The 15,912-nt window shown below is 41.6% G+C and overlaps 1 protein-coding gene across 2 annotated transcripts in view; it reads right to left on the bottom strand.

The window, feature by feature from the left end:
- The window catches only part of FECH (ferrochelatase), a 45,981-nt gene that overhangs the window by 19,571 nt on the left and 10,498 nt on the right, over positions 1-15,912 (bottom strand). Inside the window, exons 1-3 of one of the 2 annotated variants that reach the window (XM_023512375.1) lie at positions 7,786-7,841; positions 5,513-5,632; positions 3,590-3,738 (exon numbers count right to left, since the gene is read on the bottom strand). In XM_023512375.1, the coding sequence (XP_023368143.1) occupies positions 3,590-3,738; positions 5,513-5,610 (247 nt within the window). In that variant the 5' untranslated portion in view covers positions 5,611-5,632; positions 7,786-7,841. Of the gene's footprint in view, positions 1-3,589; positions 3,739-5,512; positions 5,633-7,785; positions 7,842-15,912 lie in introns of those variants that run through there. The other variant, XM_003788430.3, reaches the window with a different exon arrangement.

Genomic DNA, 15,912 nt, shown 5'->3' with positions numbered 1-15,912 from the left:
GGGGACAGCTTGAGGCTCTGTCTCAAAAAAAAAAAAAAAAAAGAAAGAAACAGAATTAGTTCAAAAGTAAACTTTATAATTGTATAGATAAGAGGATCAGATGGGAGGGAGAATGAGAGAGAGAAACACGAAGGGTGGGAGGGAGGAGGGAGGGAACTGTGCCCAGAGAGGCAGCTGGCCTTCAGCTTCGGCTTCATGCCCACACAGAGAAGTGTGACAAGGACTAGGACCCTCTTTATGGGCAATCTGGGGCGCCCTGAAAAAACTGCAGCGCCATACTTGGTGGTCTTCTCCATCCTCGATGCAAAATTCTCCCACATAAATTTCTAAGCCTGAGACCATCCTATGTGCTCGTCAGCCTCATACACGTTTTGGACACTGTTCGCCAATAAGTCTCCAAAAGATTCGCTCTCTCTGCCCCTTAGGCAGACTGGCCTGCAGCATTAAGATCCCACCAGACTAGAAGCTTCTTGTAAGTAGAAACCATGATTTCCAACTTTGAAGAGCAGCACCAAACAGTGCCAGGCATTCAATGGGCTGCTGCTGAATGAATGAATGAATGAATGAGTGAGCAGGGGCCTTATTCAATGCCACTACCATAATCCAATAAGCAAGCCAGCTGAAATGATGAGATGGTCATCTACTACCCAGGAGAAAGCCAAAATGTACCCTGCCTGCCTCAAAGGGTCCCAAGGGTGGGCTATGGAGGACGGTGATTCCACAAGGGCATCAGTGCCAGTGCCCATGCCGACCAGCTTCTGAGATCCAGGGAAACCCAAAGGAGCCTCCGAGAGAAGTGAGTCCCTGCCTGCCTGTGTGAAAACTGCCGGAAAACGCAGCTCCAGGAAGGTAAGGGCGCGGCCTGCTCACTGCTCAGCCCCAGAGCACTGCCCCGACACTGTTCAGTGCTTATAAGTATCTGGCGGGTGGATGAAGAATAGATGGATGTGGGAATTAAGGGATGAAAGAGTGCGTGGGGGAGTAAGCACGCAAGTGAGCGGAACGAGCAGAGGAGGAAAGACCATTTCCTGTGGCATTAGGGATGATTTAGTGACTGGACAGGCCAGCCACCAAGCTGGTATGTGTTCTGTGGACACACGAAACTTATCCCCAAAGTTACAACAAAGAATAATGGACTTTTAAAAATAAGTCTCTCTGGCAGTGATTTTCACCAGTGTGCCATGAGAGGATCTTCAGTGTGCTGCAAAAATTTTTAAGGATCGTTGATTAAATTATTTTGAAAGAACTTCAAAGCACAGTGAGTATATTCTTCTTTTACTCTTTTTTTTAATCAACATAATTCAAGTGGGCCGAGAGTTAAAACAGGCTGAAAACACTGCTCTGGGATAGAATGCTTAATCACTCAATTTTTTTGAAAATCGCTTTTACAACAGTTTTGACTATGTTAAGTCTATGGTGAATATTATTATTCTTTGGTCTCTACCAAAGCAGAGAATAATTGATCCTAAAAGCTACATGCTTATAATTTCCTCTCTTTGGACTACACGGCCACATACTAAAATGATCAGGACTCAGTAGTAACTGGGACACTGGGTAAAAGCTAGGTCCTTCCATGGACTCTTTCCAGGCCAAAGTGGGAGGCCGAGGCCACAGCTGGCTGACAGACCTGGCTAACCTGAAAGTCTCCCCACAGAGAGGAGGAGGTAGGAAGGACGCCCTTCTGTTTGTATTCCTTTTCCAAGTCTGACAACTCTACTAGGGTTCTTTTTTTATTATTGTTTTGGAAATGGAGCCTTCCGTGCTGTCTTTCTTTTTAGTGTATATTCTTATTCTCAGGTGCAATCATAGAGCACTGCAGCCTTGAACTCCTCAGCTCAAGAGGCCCTCCCACCTCAGCCTCTGGAGCAGCTGGGACCACAGACACCCACCACCACGCTTGGCTCTCCGAGGCTCTTTATAATGATGAGCACTATAGTAACACATGAGCAGGGGGGAAGGAGGTGCCTCTTCTTTCCACTGAAGACAGCATAGCGATTGTAACTCTGATTCATGCTAAACCACAACAAATTGTTAATGGCTGGAGACTTTGTTCTCTATGACATACCAAGCAGGGGTGAGAGGAGGGCAGTCAAGTTCTCTCAGCCAACATTTAAAAAGATACACTAAGGGGTGTGTGCCTTGGGCCACAGCTGAAGGCAGAAAGCAAGTCTAATATGCAGAAGCACAACTAAGCAATTTCCCAAAGGAGGTGACACTAGGACCCTGTGTTCCTTTGAGTGACGGGAAATGGTGGATTCTGAGAGCGGCCTGAGCTGATGCTCAGTGATGTCCTCTCAAAGAAGAGGGACATGCTCCTTTTGGTCCTGCCTGGGGGGCTGTTCTCCTTAGGGATCTCCAAGGTGTCACACTCCCATCCTGATCCTGAAGCCTTAAAATATATTTACCATGAATGTATTTCATGTTCCTAAGAGGCATGAATTTTTCAATTTTCAATTTTAACATTTCTCACATTGGTCCATGTCTGTAACAGATAGCATCTTAAAATAAATTGGTGGGGTTTTTTGTCTTAGTATTATACAAAAACAAAGGTTTGTCCCGCCATCAGTTGCATCTTGCATGTGTTTAATATGGCACTGATGGTTCACTTGTGCTTTTAGGGTTTCATTCTTTGCATTATTATTCTGCTAAAGGTTTTCAGAGGACAATTACCAGATGTGTACAACCCCCATTTAGTGTCACTTCCAATACGGCACTCCAGGACCTTCTGGTGGTGGTGTTGCCAAGAGCTGAAAGCAAGCGCTGAAAGTTGCGGAGCGTCTTGTGGCTTCAGCGAGAACCAGCCAATTCTGTACTAAATGTTGACCTAACTAGCTGCCCCATCAGAAAGAAAGGCAATGGCAGCAGCCTCAATCCACTTCCCAAAGATTTCTTTCTAGCCCCATGATACGTGCGTCTTTTATTCATGGTATGTCATCTGTGCCTTATAATCCAGCTCTATTTAACAAAGATCTCAGCTGGGCACCCACAGCTCAATGGTTAGAGTGCTGGCCCCGTGCACTGGGGCTGAGGGGTTCAAACTCGGCCCGGGCCTGCTAAAAAAAATTTCAAACTTCCTTTTGAAACTAATGTTCCAAATTCTTAGCTTTTTCATTTGTAACATAAAAATGCCCATCAGTGAAGCACAGCCAACTAAATGAAGGCAGAGCTAGACAACGCAATTCTAAATAGTGTGGAAAAAAGAGACAGATCTAAGAAGTAATGCAGACTCGGAAGTAGGGATGAGGGATGAAAAATCACCCATTAGGTACAATAGATACTATTCAGGTGATGGGTACACTAGAAGCCCAGACTTCACCCATAATACAATGCACCCATGTAACAGAAACCACTGTACCCTCTGAATCTGTTGAACAATTTTTAAAGTAAAATAAAAAAAGAATGTAAAAGGCTATACAATCAAAAGGATAATACCTCAAGAGCTGGGTAAAATGACCCTATATTATGTAGAAACCCCCTCAGACTGAGAGTTGCCGGTACATGAAAACGTTTGGCATCCAGTACTGTTTTAAATTTCACGACTACTGGGAAAGAACACACCTAGAGATAAGTTAAGGAAGCAACGCCATACCTGTGTCGGGGGACAGCTCGTCCAGCAGCTTCACCATGCCTTCTCCCTGCTTGGAAGTCCACATCTTGATGGGAGACCCGCCTCCAATCCTACGGTACTGCTCCTGAATCTTGGGGGCTCGGCGTTTGGCGATGAACGGGGCCAGCTTACTAAATCATTGAACATGCGAGTAAGTGGGTTTCATTCCACCTTAGCAATGTGACAAAAATTGTCTACTCAATAAAAACATGATAAGCAAAATTTGAAGAAGTGCCTAACAAAATTGAGCCTTTAGAATTAGAAGCTAGAGATCTGTGACCATAGCCAGCTCTCCGGGTGCAGATCAGAGAGCTAAAGCTAGACCTTCTCTGAGGAATGTCCACTCTGCTCCAAGAGTTATCCCAGCAGCACACCCAGAAGATTCAGGACTCCCCATGCAGAGAGGCCTGGATTTGAGCTGGCTACCATCTCAACACATTTGATCCTATACCTAACAAGAACTAGGATATAAGACCTAGCACCCTACATTCTTCTTAATGTAAAAGGAAATGTATATTAATCCTATAGATTTGAGGGATGCACAAGGATGTCCATGGAAACAACCTAATTGCCCATCAGTGAAGCACAGCCAACTAAATGAAGGCAGAGCTAGACAACGCAGTTCTAAACAGTGTGAAAAAAAGAGCCAGATCTATACATTACGTTACGAAACAAGACATAGGGCTGCTTTTTCACAAAACAAAAAAAGGAAAGAAAAAAGCAAAATGCTAAAATAACATATGTAAGTACACTTGCATTTCTGTGACACAGAGGGGAGGGACTGAGCGTGTACATACGTAGATGCACAGGGACGACTTCTGGAGGCTGCAGTGCTCACCTCTGGGTGAGTGATTGGGAGGCTGGAGTTCAAGGTGAAAGGGACACTTGCCTTTTACTGTAAGTACTTTTACACTAGTGACATCTTTATCACATGCATGAATCTTTTGTTACAAAAACCTATATTTTTTTGAGATGGAAAGTCATGTCCTTTAGCTGTGAAAAACTTTCTTAATTTGTTTCTTTGAGTTCGCCCCTCTGTTTTTCTTTCTCTCTCTCTCTGTCTCTCTCTTTCTTCCTGTCTTTCTGAGCAGAGTCTCACCCTGTTTTCCAGCCTTGAGTGCCATGGCCTCATCCAAGCTCACAGCAACCTCAAACTCTTATGCTTAAGCGATCTTCCTGCCTCAGCCTCCCAAGTAGCTGGGACTATAGGTGCCTGCCACAATGCCCGGGTAATTTTTCTATTTTTAGTAGAGATGGGGACTCACTCTTGCTCAGGCTGGTCTTGAATCCCCGAGCTCAGGTAATCTACCCTCCTTGGCCTCCCAGAGCGCTAGGATTACAGGCGTGAGCTATCTAGCCTGGCCCCAAAAACCTATTCTAAAAGAAAAAATGAGGGGCAGTGCCTGTGGCTCAAAAGGGTAGGGTGCTGGCTCCATATGCCAGAGGTGGCGCGTTCAAACCCAGCCAGGCCAAAAACAGAAAAAAGAAGACAAAGGGAGAAAAGACGACAGAGAGAGGAGACAGCAACGAACCACGTCCATGGCACCAGTGAATAAGAATCGCCACTTCCCTGCACGTTAATCAGATGTTAAGTGCAAAGTACAAATACATTTTTAAAAATCCTTAAAAGTACTACAGCTGTGTCAAGAAAACTACAATTACCAGGGCTCTGGGGAGGGAAGGGGTCCAAGGAGAAACTTCACTAACTTGCTTTCTCTCCCCCTGCAGTTCTTCCAAGATCTTATCCTTCTGATATCCAACAGAAACTAATGCTGCTGCTCTGACCATCGCCAAATACAGATTATAACTGCTTATTTTTTGTGAAACTACAGAGTTGAGAAATACGTGTAGGGCAAAATGCATTGCATACATGATAAAACAGTAGAGGTGGTCATAAAATCTTACTTTTGAACAGGAAGTGTCATGAGGTCTCGGTCCAAGAAGAGCCTCAGAAGGAAGTCGTGAACTTCTCCAAGGGTTTCGGGGCCTCCCATATTTAGCATTAATATTCCGGTTTTTGGCTTCCTGCATAAAATAAAACAGTTGATTTGTCACACTGTGTCTTTTCCTCTAGGGTAGAATCTTGGATCAGCTAGCAAACCCTCATCCAATTTGTCTGATGTGTAGGTAAAAACCTACAGCCCCTTTTGCTACCATCACTCAGCTGCCTATTTGAGAATATATGAGGCCTCCAAGGTCCCAGCTCCAACTCTGACCTTCAACTCTTAGTTCCATTCAGGACCTTGTCCACTGGGCTTGAAATGTTTCCCTATTAAAGTATCAACCAGAGGCTCAGCACCTGTAGCATAGTGGTTATGGCGCCAGCCACATACACTGAGGGTGGCAGATTCGAACCCGACCCGGGCCAGCTACAACAACAATGACAACTGAAACAACAAAAAAAAATAGCCAGGCATTATGGCAGGCACCTGTAGTCCCAGCTATTCAGGAGGCTGAGGCAAGAGTTTGAGGTTGCTGCGAGCTGTGACACCACAGTACTCTATCAAGGGCAACACAGTGAGTCTCTGTCTGAAAGAAAGAAAGAAAGAAAGAAAGAAAGAAAGAAAGAAAGAAAGAAAGAAAGAAAGAAAGAAAGAAAGAAAATAAAGTATCAACCAGAACAAAGACCTAATTCTTTAGGTATTGAGAGTCAAGGTAGAAATCTACAACTGCCCTGAGGCTAAAGGGCCTGCAAGCATGAATGCCTTATGAGGACGTGGGTCACTTGACCTCCCCAAACTTCAGGCTTCATCTTCTGGAAAACAGAGTCCACCACCTACCTCAAGAAGTTGTTTTGAGAATTCAGTGGAGAGCAGAAGAAAAAAAATAATAAAGCTCAGAGCAGAACTAGATGAAATGGAAACCAAAAAATAAAAATAAAAAATATGACCAAACTGGAATACTATTCAGCCATAAAAAAGATGGAGACTTTACATCTTTGGTATTAACCTGGATGGAGAGGAAACACATTCTTCTTAGTAAAGTATCACAAGAATGGAAAAGTAAGTATCCAATGTGCTCGATACCAATATGAAGCCAGATCTAATATGTGCCCACAAAAGAGAAAAACTCAATTCAAGTCAAGGTCTGGGGAGGAGGAATGAGGGAGGGGACAGAGGGGAGGAGGGAGGGGATGGGTGTGCTCCCACTCAGTGGGCACAGGGTAAAGGTGTCTGGCACACCTCTTGGGAGTGGGACACAACTACAAGAGGGACTCTACCTAACAAATGCAACCCTGTAACCTCGTTGTTGGTACCCTCACATTAACCTGAAATAAAAAATAAATAAACTCAGCATTATGTAGTAAAAAAAAAAAAACAAAAAAAAAACAAAGAAAAATGCAAAGGATCAATAAAACAAGAAGTTGGCTCTTTAAAAAGATAAACAAAATCGATAGGTCACTAACCAGATTAACCAGAAATAAAAGAGAATGGATTCAAATAACCTCAACCAGAAATGAAAAAGGAGCTGTTACAACTGATACCACAGAAATACAAAATATCATCTGTGATTACTACAAAAACCTCTGTGCAAACAAACTAGAAACCAAGAGGAAATGCATAAATTCTTAGAAGCACACATCCTTCCAAGCCTAAACCGAGAGGAAATAAAAACCCTGAACAGACCAATAGTGAGCATGGAGATTAAAGCAGTCATAAAAAACCTCCCAACAACAACAACAAAAGGCCTGGACCAGACTGATTCCCAGGTGGATTCTACCAGAGCACCAAAGAACTGATACCCGGCCTTCAGAAGCTATTCCACAACATCAAGAAGGAAGGTCCTCCCTAACTCATTCTATGAAGCCAGTATCGCCCTGATACCAAAGCCTTGAAAGAACACAACAAAAACAGGAAACTACAGACCAATATCCCTTAGGAACACAGATGCAAAAATCCTCAACAAAATACTAGTAAACTGAGAAATTAATGGTGATGTACTCAGGGACACCCATGGTAAGTTCTATTATACACAGACATGGTTCCCATATCATTTTCAATCTTCGATGTGAGAATCTTCCCTTTTGTGAGATTCTTCATACGTCAACCTTCTCTTTGATGATTAAATGGTTACTGACTTAGATCACAGCTTGCTCCTCCCCTTTCTTCTCCAATACCTGCCTTCACTCCTTCCATGTCTCCCGTGAGGATAGGCTGCATCTCTCCCTTGACACTCACCTCTTTGTCCTTTATGTAAATCCACTGCTTAGATAATTCCTGCAAGAAATGGGGCTAATGTGCAAATAAGTCCCAGCCTACAGAATCAAGCATTGGTTGAGCAAAAAGAAAGCAAAACTCCGTCCCAATAGTTTTAAGTCAAACAGCTTCTGGGAAATTAAAAAACAGAAGTACTATGTGAAAATGTAAACTTCTAAAACCCACATCAAGCTCTGGTGCTTACACAGCCCAACGTGAGCCAGCCCAGGAGTTTCCTACTGCTAAACCCCACCAGCAGGCAAGGTGACATCATGGGAGAACCAAGAGCCTCACGCATGCTTCTGGGAGCCACCAGGAGACCATGACCAGAGACTCAGAGTCTGAGCTGGGCCAAGGAGAACCAGAGGCCTCATGGGTCCCCAGGAACGGGTAGCCACATGGTGTCAGTGATGGAGAAGCTAAAGGTCAAGGAGTGTTTCCTAAATTCATTCTTTTTCTTCTTTTGCATTTTTAAAAATTACTATAATATTCACATCCCAAAATTCACTATTTTCAACTGAACAACTCAGTGGTTTTTAATATAGTCAGAAAGTTTTGAAATCATCACAACTAATTCAATGACATTTTCGTCACCAGACAAGGAATCTTTGTGCCCATTAAAGCCACCTCCCATTCCTTCTCCCCTCACCCATCGCAACCACTAATCCATTTTCTGGATCTAAGGATTTGCCTATTCAGAACATTTCACAGAACTGGAATCACACAATTGTGTCTGGTCTCTCTCAGCACAGAATGTTCAAGGTTCATTCAAGTCATAGCACGAGTAAGTACTCCATTCCTTTTTGGTGCTGAATAATATTCCATTATATGACTATACCCTCCATTTACTCTTGATAAAGCAGCTGAGAAATAACTAGCCTGAAGTTTACCTAAAACACTATTTAGATGGGGAGGTGTCCACTCCCTAAATCCCCACATCAACATCTGACTACCACAGTGATGACACCAACCTTGCTGAGATGGCTTTCGTTTAGAAGACTGTTCTTAACGTGCTCTAAAACTAATGACACCGTGATGACATCTTAATGGCAATTTTTAAGCAACTGTTAACATTTGGCAATAATGTAAGGCAACGGTTGTGTTAAATGTATACAGGTGGCAACTGTTTCTTGATCAAATACAGTGTAGGTGAACGAGGTAGAAATTCTGAAAATTTAGGCTGAGAATTCATATAAGAACCAATTCCTGGGAATGGGAAATGCTGTATTACAATGATGTGGTCAGGGATTTTCTCATTTAGACCTCATTATAAAGATTAAGATCACTTTTCACATCATTATCTCAAATCAGGGTTTCTGTGCCCCAATAGTACCAATGTTTTGAGCTGCATCGTCTTTGTTGTAGAGGACTGCTCTGTGCAATGCAGGACGTTTAATCGCATACCTGGCCTCTATCTACTAGATGGCAATGGCACACATCCAACCCCAGTTGTGACAACTAGAAATGTCTCCAGATACCTTGCCAAATTTGTGTCCTGGAAGTCAAAAACATCTCCTACCCCCTACTAAGAACCACTCTCTTAGAGGAAGAATGTAATCCCCTTTTTACTAAACCATCTATACCAAAGATGTCCCTGTTATATAACTTTTCCATACAGAAGTTCTATCGCCACATTAACAGTGGTACTGAGTAATTTTTTCCTTGATATCCGCAATTTCCAGACACGTTATTTTGTGAAACTATAATATTCCCTTAATCTTTCTATTTAGACCACCCCAGTCTTCTCCTGGGATTCTATCTTTCATCCTCAAAATCTGTGACTCACAATAAATTAAGTGCATTTTCCCGTGGATTGCTGCCAGTAACAGATTACTGGTTAAAAAACCCAAGGCTAAAAGACTTACCTAAGCTACAGAGGGTATCAAAGTGCAAACGGTATTTCAAACTGTTTTTCATCTATAACACCTGAGCTCAGATCAAGAGTGGCTTTAAAGGGGAGGTTACTCTGCCCTGCTCATGGTTTTGCAAACCCATGTTGATCTTCTACATGAAAAAGATGCACACGATTTGAAAATGCCTAAAAGCGCATGCACTTAATTCAAAACTGTGTTGTGCATGACAAATATCGCATTAGCAAGCCCTGGCCTGACACCCCTCTATTGCAGAATGTGAAGTGCAAAGCTTTAGTCAAGGGTCTCCATCTCTCCTCCCCTCCAGACAGAGCACACCTGAGACCAAGGTCTGATGGGTCACATTCCCTTTGTTTGAACATAGAAGCATTTATAGCAAAACATATTTAAAATTTCTCACTTGTAAAGGTTTCCATATTTTGCCCATTTTTAAACTCTAGGACTCGCAAAACATGAGGTTTTTCCTTTAAACTATAAGATGTAAGTAATAGGAAAGGTAACCTTATCAATTAATAAAGAAACAATAATTCTATTCTACCATATGTGGTCAGCATCAAGAAAAACAAAATTCCAGCTCTTCCCTAAACCGATTGGCCTGTGGATCTATACTGCTCTAGTACAAAGTTGAGAAGGCCATAGCTGATGCACCAAATTTGCATGCACATATACAAACTACCTGTTCTTATTTTTTATTTATTTATTTATTTATTTTGAGACAGAGCCTCAAGCTGTCACCCTGAGTAGAGTATGGTGGCATCACAGCTCACAGCAACCTCCAACACCTGGGCTCAAACGATTCTCCTGCCTCCGCCTCCCAAATAGCTGGTACTACCAGCACCCACAACAATGCCTAGATATATTTTTTATTTTGGGGTGCAGCCATCATTGTTGTCTGGCGGGCCTGGGCTGGATTTGAACCTGCCAGCTCAGGTGTATGTGGCTGGTGCCTTAGCCACTTGAGCCACAGGCGCCAAGCCCTACCTGTTTTTATTAATAAAGTTTTATTGGAACACAGCTCCACTATCTGTGGCTGCCTTCACAACACAATAGCAGGAGTGTATAGCAGCAAAAGACATAGTTTGGCCTACAAGCCTGAAAACTTGACTAGCTAACCCTTTGCAGAACAAGTCTATCAGCCCCTAATCTGGTATAGCATCTAGTCTTGTATTCTAGTCTCATCCAGTCTAAGCATTAAGCAGCACATCTTCATAATGTCTGGCATCAGAATGACCCACAAAGATACTCCTCGCTTTGCCATTTCTAATATGGAAAAACTAGAAATAACCTACATGCCCCATAATGTGGGACAGGATAAACTGTCCTTAAGCTACTAAACTAAAGTAAAACAATGTGTATATGATAACACGGTAAATGAAAAGAGGAAGTTATAAAAATATTATGTATACTATTGTCACATTTTGCTAAATACACAACTGAGTGACTAGTAATAGATATGCAGACAAGATATTGGGTGGTAAGATTATCAATGACTTTTTTCAATCTTTTTTTTCCCATCTGTATTTTCCAAAATGAACCCATTTCTTTTGTATGACTATGATATAAAATTACTTAAAAGAATATGAGGTTTTTAAAGATTGTTATTTAATTTTAATTATAAGCCTATTTATATTCCTAGGCTTCTGCCACTAGGATAACATAGTATTGAAATTATTTTTCTTCCAGGGTTCTACCAGGAATCAGTTCCTTCAGTTTATACCAAATACGTACTCCAGTGGCTGAAGTGGGAAGAGGGGCAGGTGGGGGCAGGGAAAGATGGTGCCCTGCTCGGCGTGCTGCCAGACAGAGATGGTGTGGGGCCCCTCTCCTACCCAAGCAAACTGCAATTTACTCAGCATTCAAACAGCATACACACAATGGCACAGTGAAAAATAACAAACACGAGATTAGAATGTTTTGTTTTCCTACCTGTGTAACTTTCACAGAACAATGTCTGGTGTGAGATAATTTCCACATTACTTGCACCTTTTGAAAAACTAAGAATATAAGTAACAACAGTTTGTGAGTATTGAAGCCTTGCTGCTTTAGAAAACAGGCAGGCCAGAACCTACAGAACAAGATTAGCAAACTTCTGTATGGAACTCTGACTGCACTGCCGTTGGCCCAAGCAGATAAGGGCTAATAGCCCTCTATGCAAGGGAACAAGTCTAAGATGATGTGTGTGGAAAACCAAGTCCTACAGCAGGTGGCTTCCAAGGTCCTTGAAAATGAAGCTGTAAAACTGAATTCTTAGAACTAAACTGAGTGCTTGTAAAATAAATTACCCCCTTGCTCCATCTGTTGATTTTTACTCTATAGAAATAAAGTTTGGAATGCATGGTTGCTTAAGAAATAATATGGTTGTTTTAAAGTCAGTTTTCTGGACTCAGTGTCTCCTTTTAAGGTTAGGATAGAATAGGGAATGTTAATTATAGATTACTGATTGAACTGGCATACATCACTTACAGACTATAAAAGACCCTTTGAAATAAAGATGATTGCTACTTGCCATCCCATGAGCAGTAGTCTGTTTCCCGCATCCATACAATTTTAGGCACGGACTTACACCTGGGGCAAAGGTCTTTCTGTTTCCCTACAGAACCTTCAACCGACAATTGGCGCAGCCAGCAGGAGTGAATGAAGAAAAGGACTTTGCGACCCCCGGGCCAGGACAGCCACCCCAACTCAGGACGTCATGGATCTCCTTGCTGAAGCTTCATGAGGTAAGATATCGGAACCCTAAAACCAGATGGTACCGGTGCCACGCAGTAAGTATGTGGAACGTCTGGCATTTGCTTGAACCATGGGGGATAACATCAGTCTGCATCAAGTAACTACATTAGAGGATCAGTATCTAGCCCTAGTTAAAAATCTTCTGGCTGCTATGCAGGTTACAGTTCCAAGCCGCCCCTTGAGAGAACTATTCAAAGTGGTCATTAATCTCTGTCCATGGTTCTCGCTTGAAAGAAAGGTTGAATTAACACTTTCGGTTTGGAAACGCGTAGGAAGAAGTCTTAAGCCCGCTCATCAGAGAGGGGACTTCATTAATAAGGAAGTTTGGCGTGCCTATCATTTAATTCATGCAGCTTTGGAACCATTTTCACCATGTTCTGACACCTCCGCTTCTGAGGCAGAAGCGTTTCCTCTGCCACCGTCTCCAGATGGAGGGAGGAGAAGGTGCAGCTAGGCCACTATTATCAACTGAACCTATTTAGGATAGTGTTCATTCTATTCCCAAGAAGGATGAGGCACTCCGGAAACCCCCCCAGAAAATTATCTGATGATCTGCTTAGCTCTGGTCCTCTAAGTGTAGATTCAGAATCAGAAGCAGCCTCTCAGATTGAAGATCAATTAAATTCCCTTAGAAAAATGATAGAACAAGGCTTACAGACAAAGAATAAAAATTTTCAAGATATGAATCAAAGAATGACTATGACAGAAAAGAAAGGAGCAGAAATATTGTCATCACCGTCCCGGGCAGGTTCTGACAAGGCAACAGTTCCTCCACATAAACCATCGGAGCCCACAGCCCCTCCTCCCGATGGGCCGTGGAGAGATGGGCCGTGGCATCCTCATTCTCTACCAGGCATTTATGCAATTTGGAATACACCTGGAGATTCCAGATTTATGGCCAGGTATCATTTTCCATTAGAAGTCTCTGAATCAGAGGTGCTTAATGAACCACCTATTTCCATCACAGAGCTTCCTGACATGGCTGCTACTTCTTCAGCCCTGGCTCCAGCCGCTTTTCCAGTTCTACAAAGAAGTTCTACCGGAGGGGAGCCGAGGACCTGCAACCCATATTCAAATTGAGCTAAAATTTCTCAAAAATTTAAAAGAGGCTGTTCATACTTATGGCCCTACTTCTCCTTATGTAATTGCCATTTTATCTGCCTACTGTACAGATCACCATTTTTTACCTATTGATTGGGAAACCCTAGCTAAAACCTCTCTAAGTGCAGGTCCATTTTTACAATTCAAATCCTGGTGGCAAGAAGAAGCCAAAGCTCAAGCTCGCAGGACTGGAGCAACAGTCAATCAATTAACTGGCTCTGGTCAGCATGAGGCTGTCAGAATGCAATTAACAATTACCACAAGACATACTTTTACAAGTAAACAACGTATGCCTATGCTCCTGGCAAAAATTAGATGAAGTAGATGGTGTTAAACAATTCTTTACAAAAATAATGTAAGGTAATAATGAACCATTTACTGAATTTGTTGCTAGATTACAAACAGCCATCAAACATTCTATTCCTGGCCCAGAGGCACAATGTATGCTCCTCATGCAATTGGCATTTAATAACATGAACGTAACAGGCCTTAGTGGGCGTAAAAAAGCAGGAAAATGTGACCATAGAACAATACCTCGTACTGGGAGGTCAGTTCTGGTATTTTTCAGGCCAGTTTGCAAGCTATAGCGACTACAAACCATAACTGCGGCCTTGCAGGTGGTTTAGGATAAACCTAAATGCTTTAATTGTGAAAAACTGGAACATACTAGAAAAGAATGCTGCGAAAACAATAGCAACGTCAGCAATAATAATACAGCTAAAGAAGAGGGCAATAAAGTGAGACTCTGTCTCTAAAAAATAAATAAAAATTGCAAAAAATAAAATAAAATAAAAATTGCATTAAAAAAGAGAGAGAGAGAGAGAAACATAAACATTTGGACGGTGCCTCTAACTCAAAAAGTAGAGTGCTGACAGAGGTGATGGGTTTAAACCCAGCCCCAGCCATAAAAATTTAAGAAAAAAAGGCAAAAGAAAAAAGATCACAAAATTAAACTTTAAAAGAAATACTCTTAAAATTGAAAAAAGAGGAGAACAGTATAACATCACCCCTCGAAAGAGATTATCTTCAGCATTTTTCACCTTAAATTTTTTTAAATATGAATGAGAAAAATGAAATGCCAGCTTATAAACATTAGGTAACTGTGACCTCACCTCCCCTTAATCAACCAGTTTATTATAAAGATGTAATTAAAAATATATGGATGTCAGCTCCTTATGACATTAGAAGCCCTTTTAAACCTGAAGAAGGGATGGTTTTAAATAATTATACATCTGGAGTAACAGGACCTCCTATTTGTTTTGGATATAAACCTCATTGTTTAGATATGGCTTTGCAATTCTGGACTAGTAAACATGATGTTAAAAGAACACCATCCCACACTGAATTAATTCAGGAATTATATATGTTAAGTGCTTATTCTTTGAAAAGAAATATTACAGTTGCTGCCAATGTAGATGTAGAAATGTCCACATGTTCCATGCATGTTTTTAAAGAAATTAAAGATCGGATACATTGGTCAAAATGTAAAGGTGATAAGCAATTTTTGTTATTTAATGCCTCCTCTGGAGAAGTTTTTGACTGGGGACCTCGAGCTATTCTTGAAGATCCTTCAGATTTTACCATTTGATTTTCCTATTCATGTACCATTTGATCTTTCTATTAATTGATTTATGTATCCATCAAATAAAAGTAAAACTAGTGTACAATCTTCTAAAGCTACCAAATGGGTAAATGGAGAGTTTTCACCTCCAGCACCAGGAATAATTGGCTATCCTAAACAGAATCATTTGTGGAAAATTACAGCAGCCCTCCAGCCACTCAAAGCTTGAGCAGCTGGTCTGTTTCAACATACTAGCCATACTTCTGTACCATATGAAATGAAATTTGAAGTACAAGAAGTAAAATATATCCAGGCTTGTTTAAAATTACCTTTTGTGTGGCTGAAAGGAAATGTTAATTGGAATAAAAATACAGGAGAATTGTTTTGTCCTAAGTGTCAACTATTTACTTGTCTGAATAATTCTGTGAGTTTTGATCCTATGAAGGAACAACTTTATCTTCTAAGAGCATGCATCGGTATGTGGGTTCCAGTGAATTTGACCAGACCTTGGCAAGAATCCCTGGCCCTATCCATATTGCAGTTGTTGGTAGACAGAATTCTGAAGAGAGGAAAACGTTTTGTGGGACTAATCATTGCTGCCATCTTAGGAATAATTGCAGTTACTGCATCAGCAGCTGCTGCGGGTGTGGCACTCATGCAGGAAATCAAAACACAGAATTTCGTATCAGATTGGCATCATAATTCTGAACAGTTATGGACTATACAAAAGCAAATTGATACTGAATTATATAAGGAGATTTCCGATTTAGAACAAGCTGTTGTTATGTTAGGTGATGAATTAGTTAGTTTGAAGAAACAAATCAAATTGAAATTGATTGGAGGCTC

This window comes from Otolemur garnettii, unplaced genomic scaffold, assembly GCF_000181295.1.
Source record: "Otolemur garnettii isolate 467f Iridium unplaced genomic scaffold, OtoGar3 scaffold00027, whole genome shotgun sequence".
NCBI lineage: Eukaryota > Metazoa > Chordata > Mammalia > Primates > Galagidae > Otolemur > Otolemur garnettii.
This window is presented reverse-complemented; position numbering and strand designations above follow the sequence as displayed.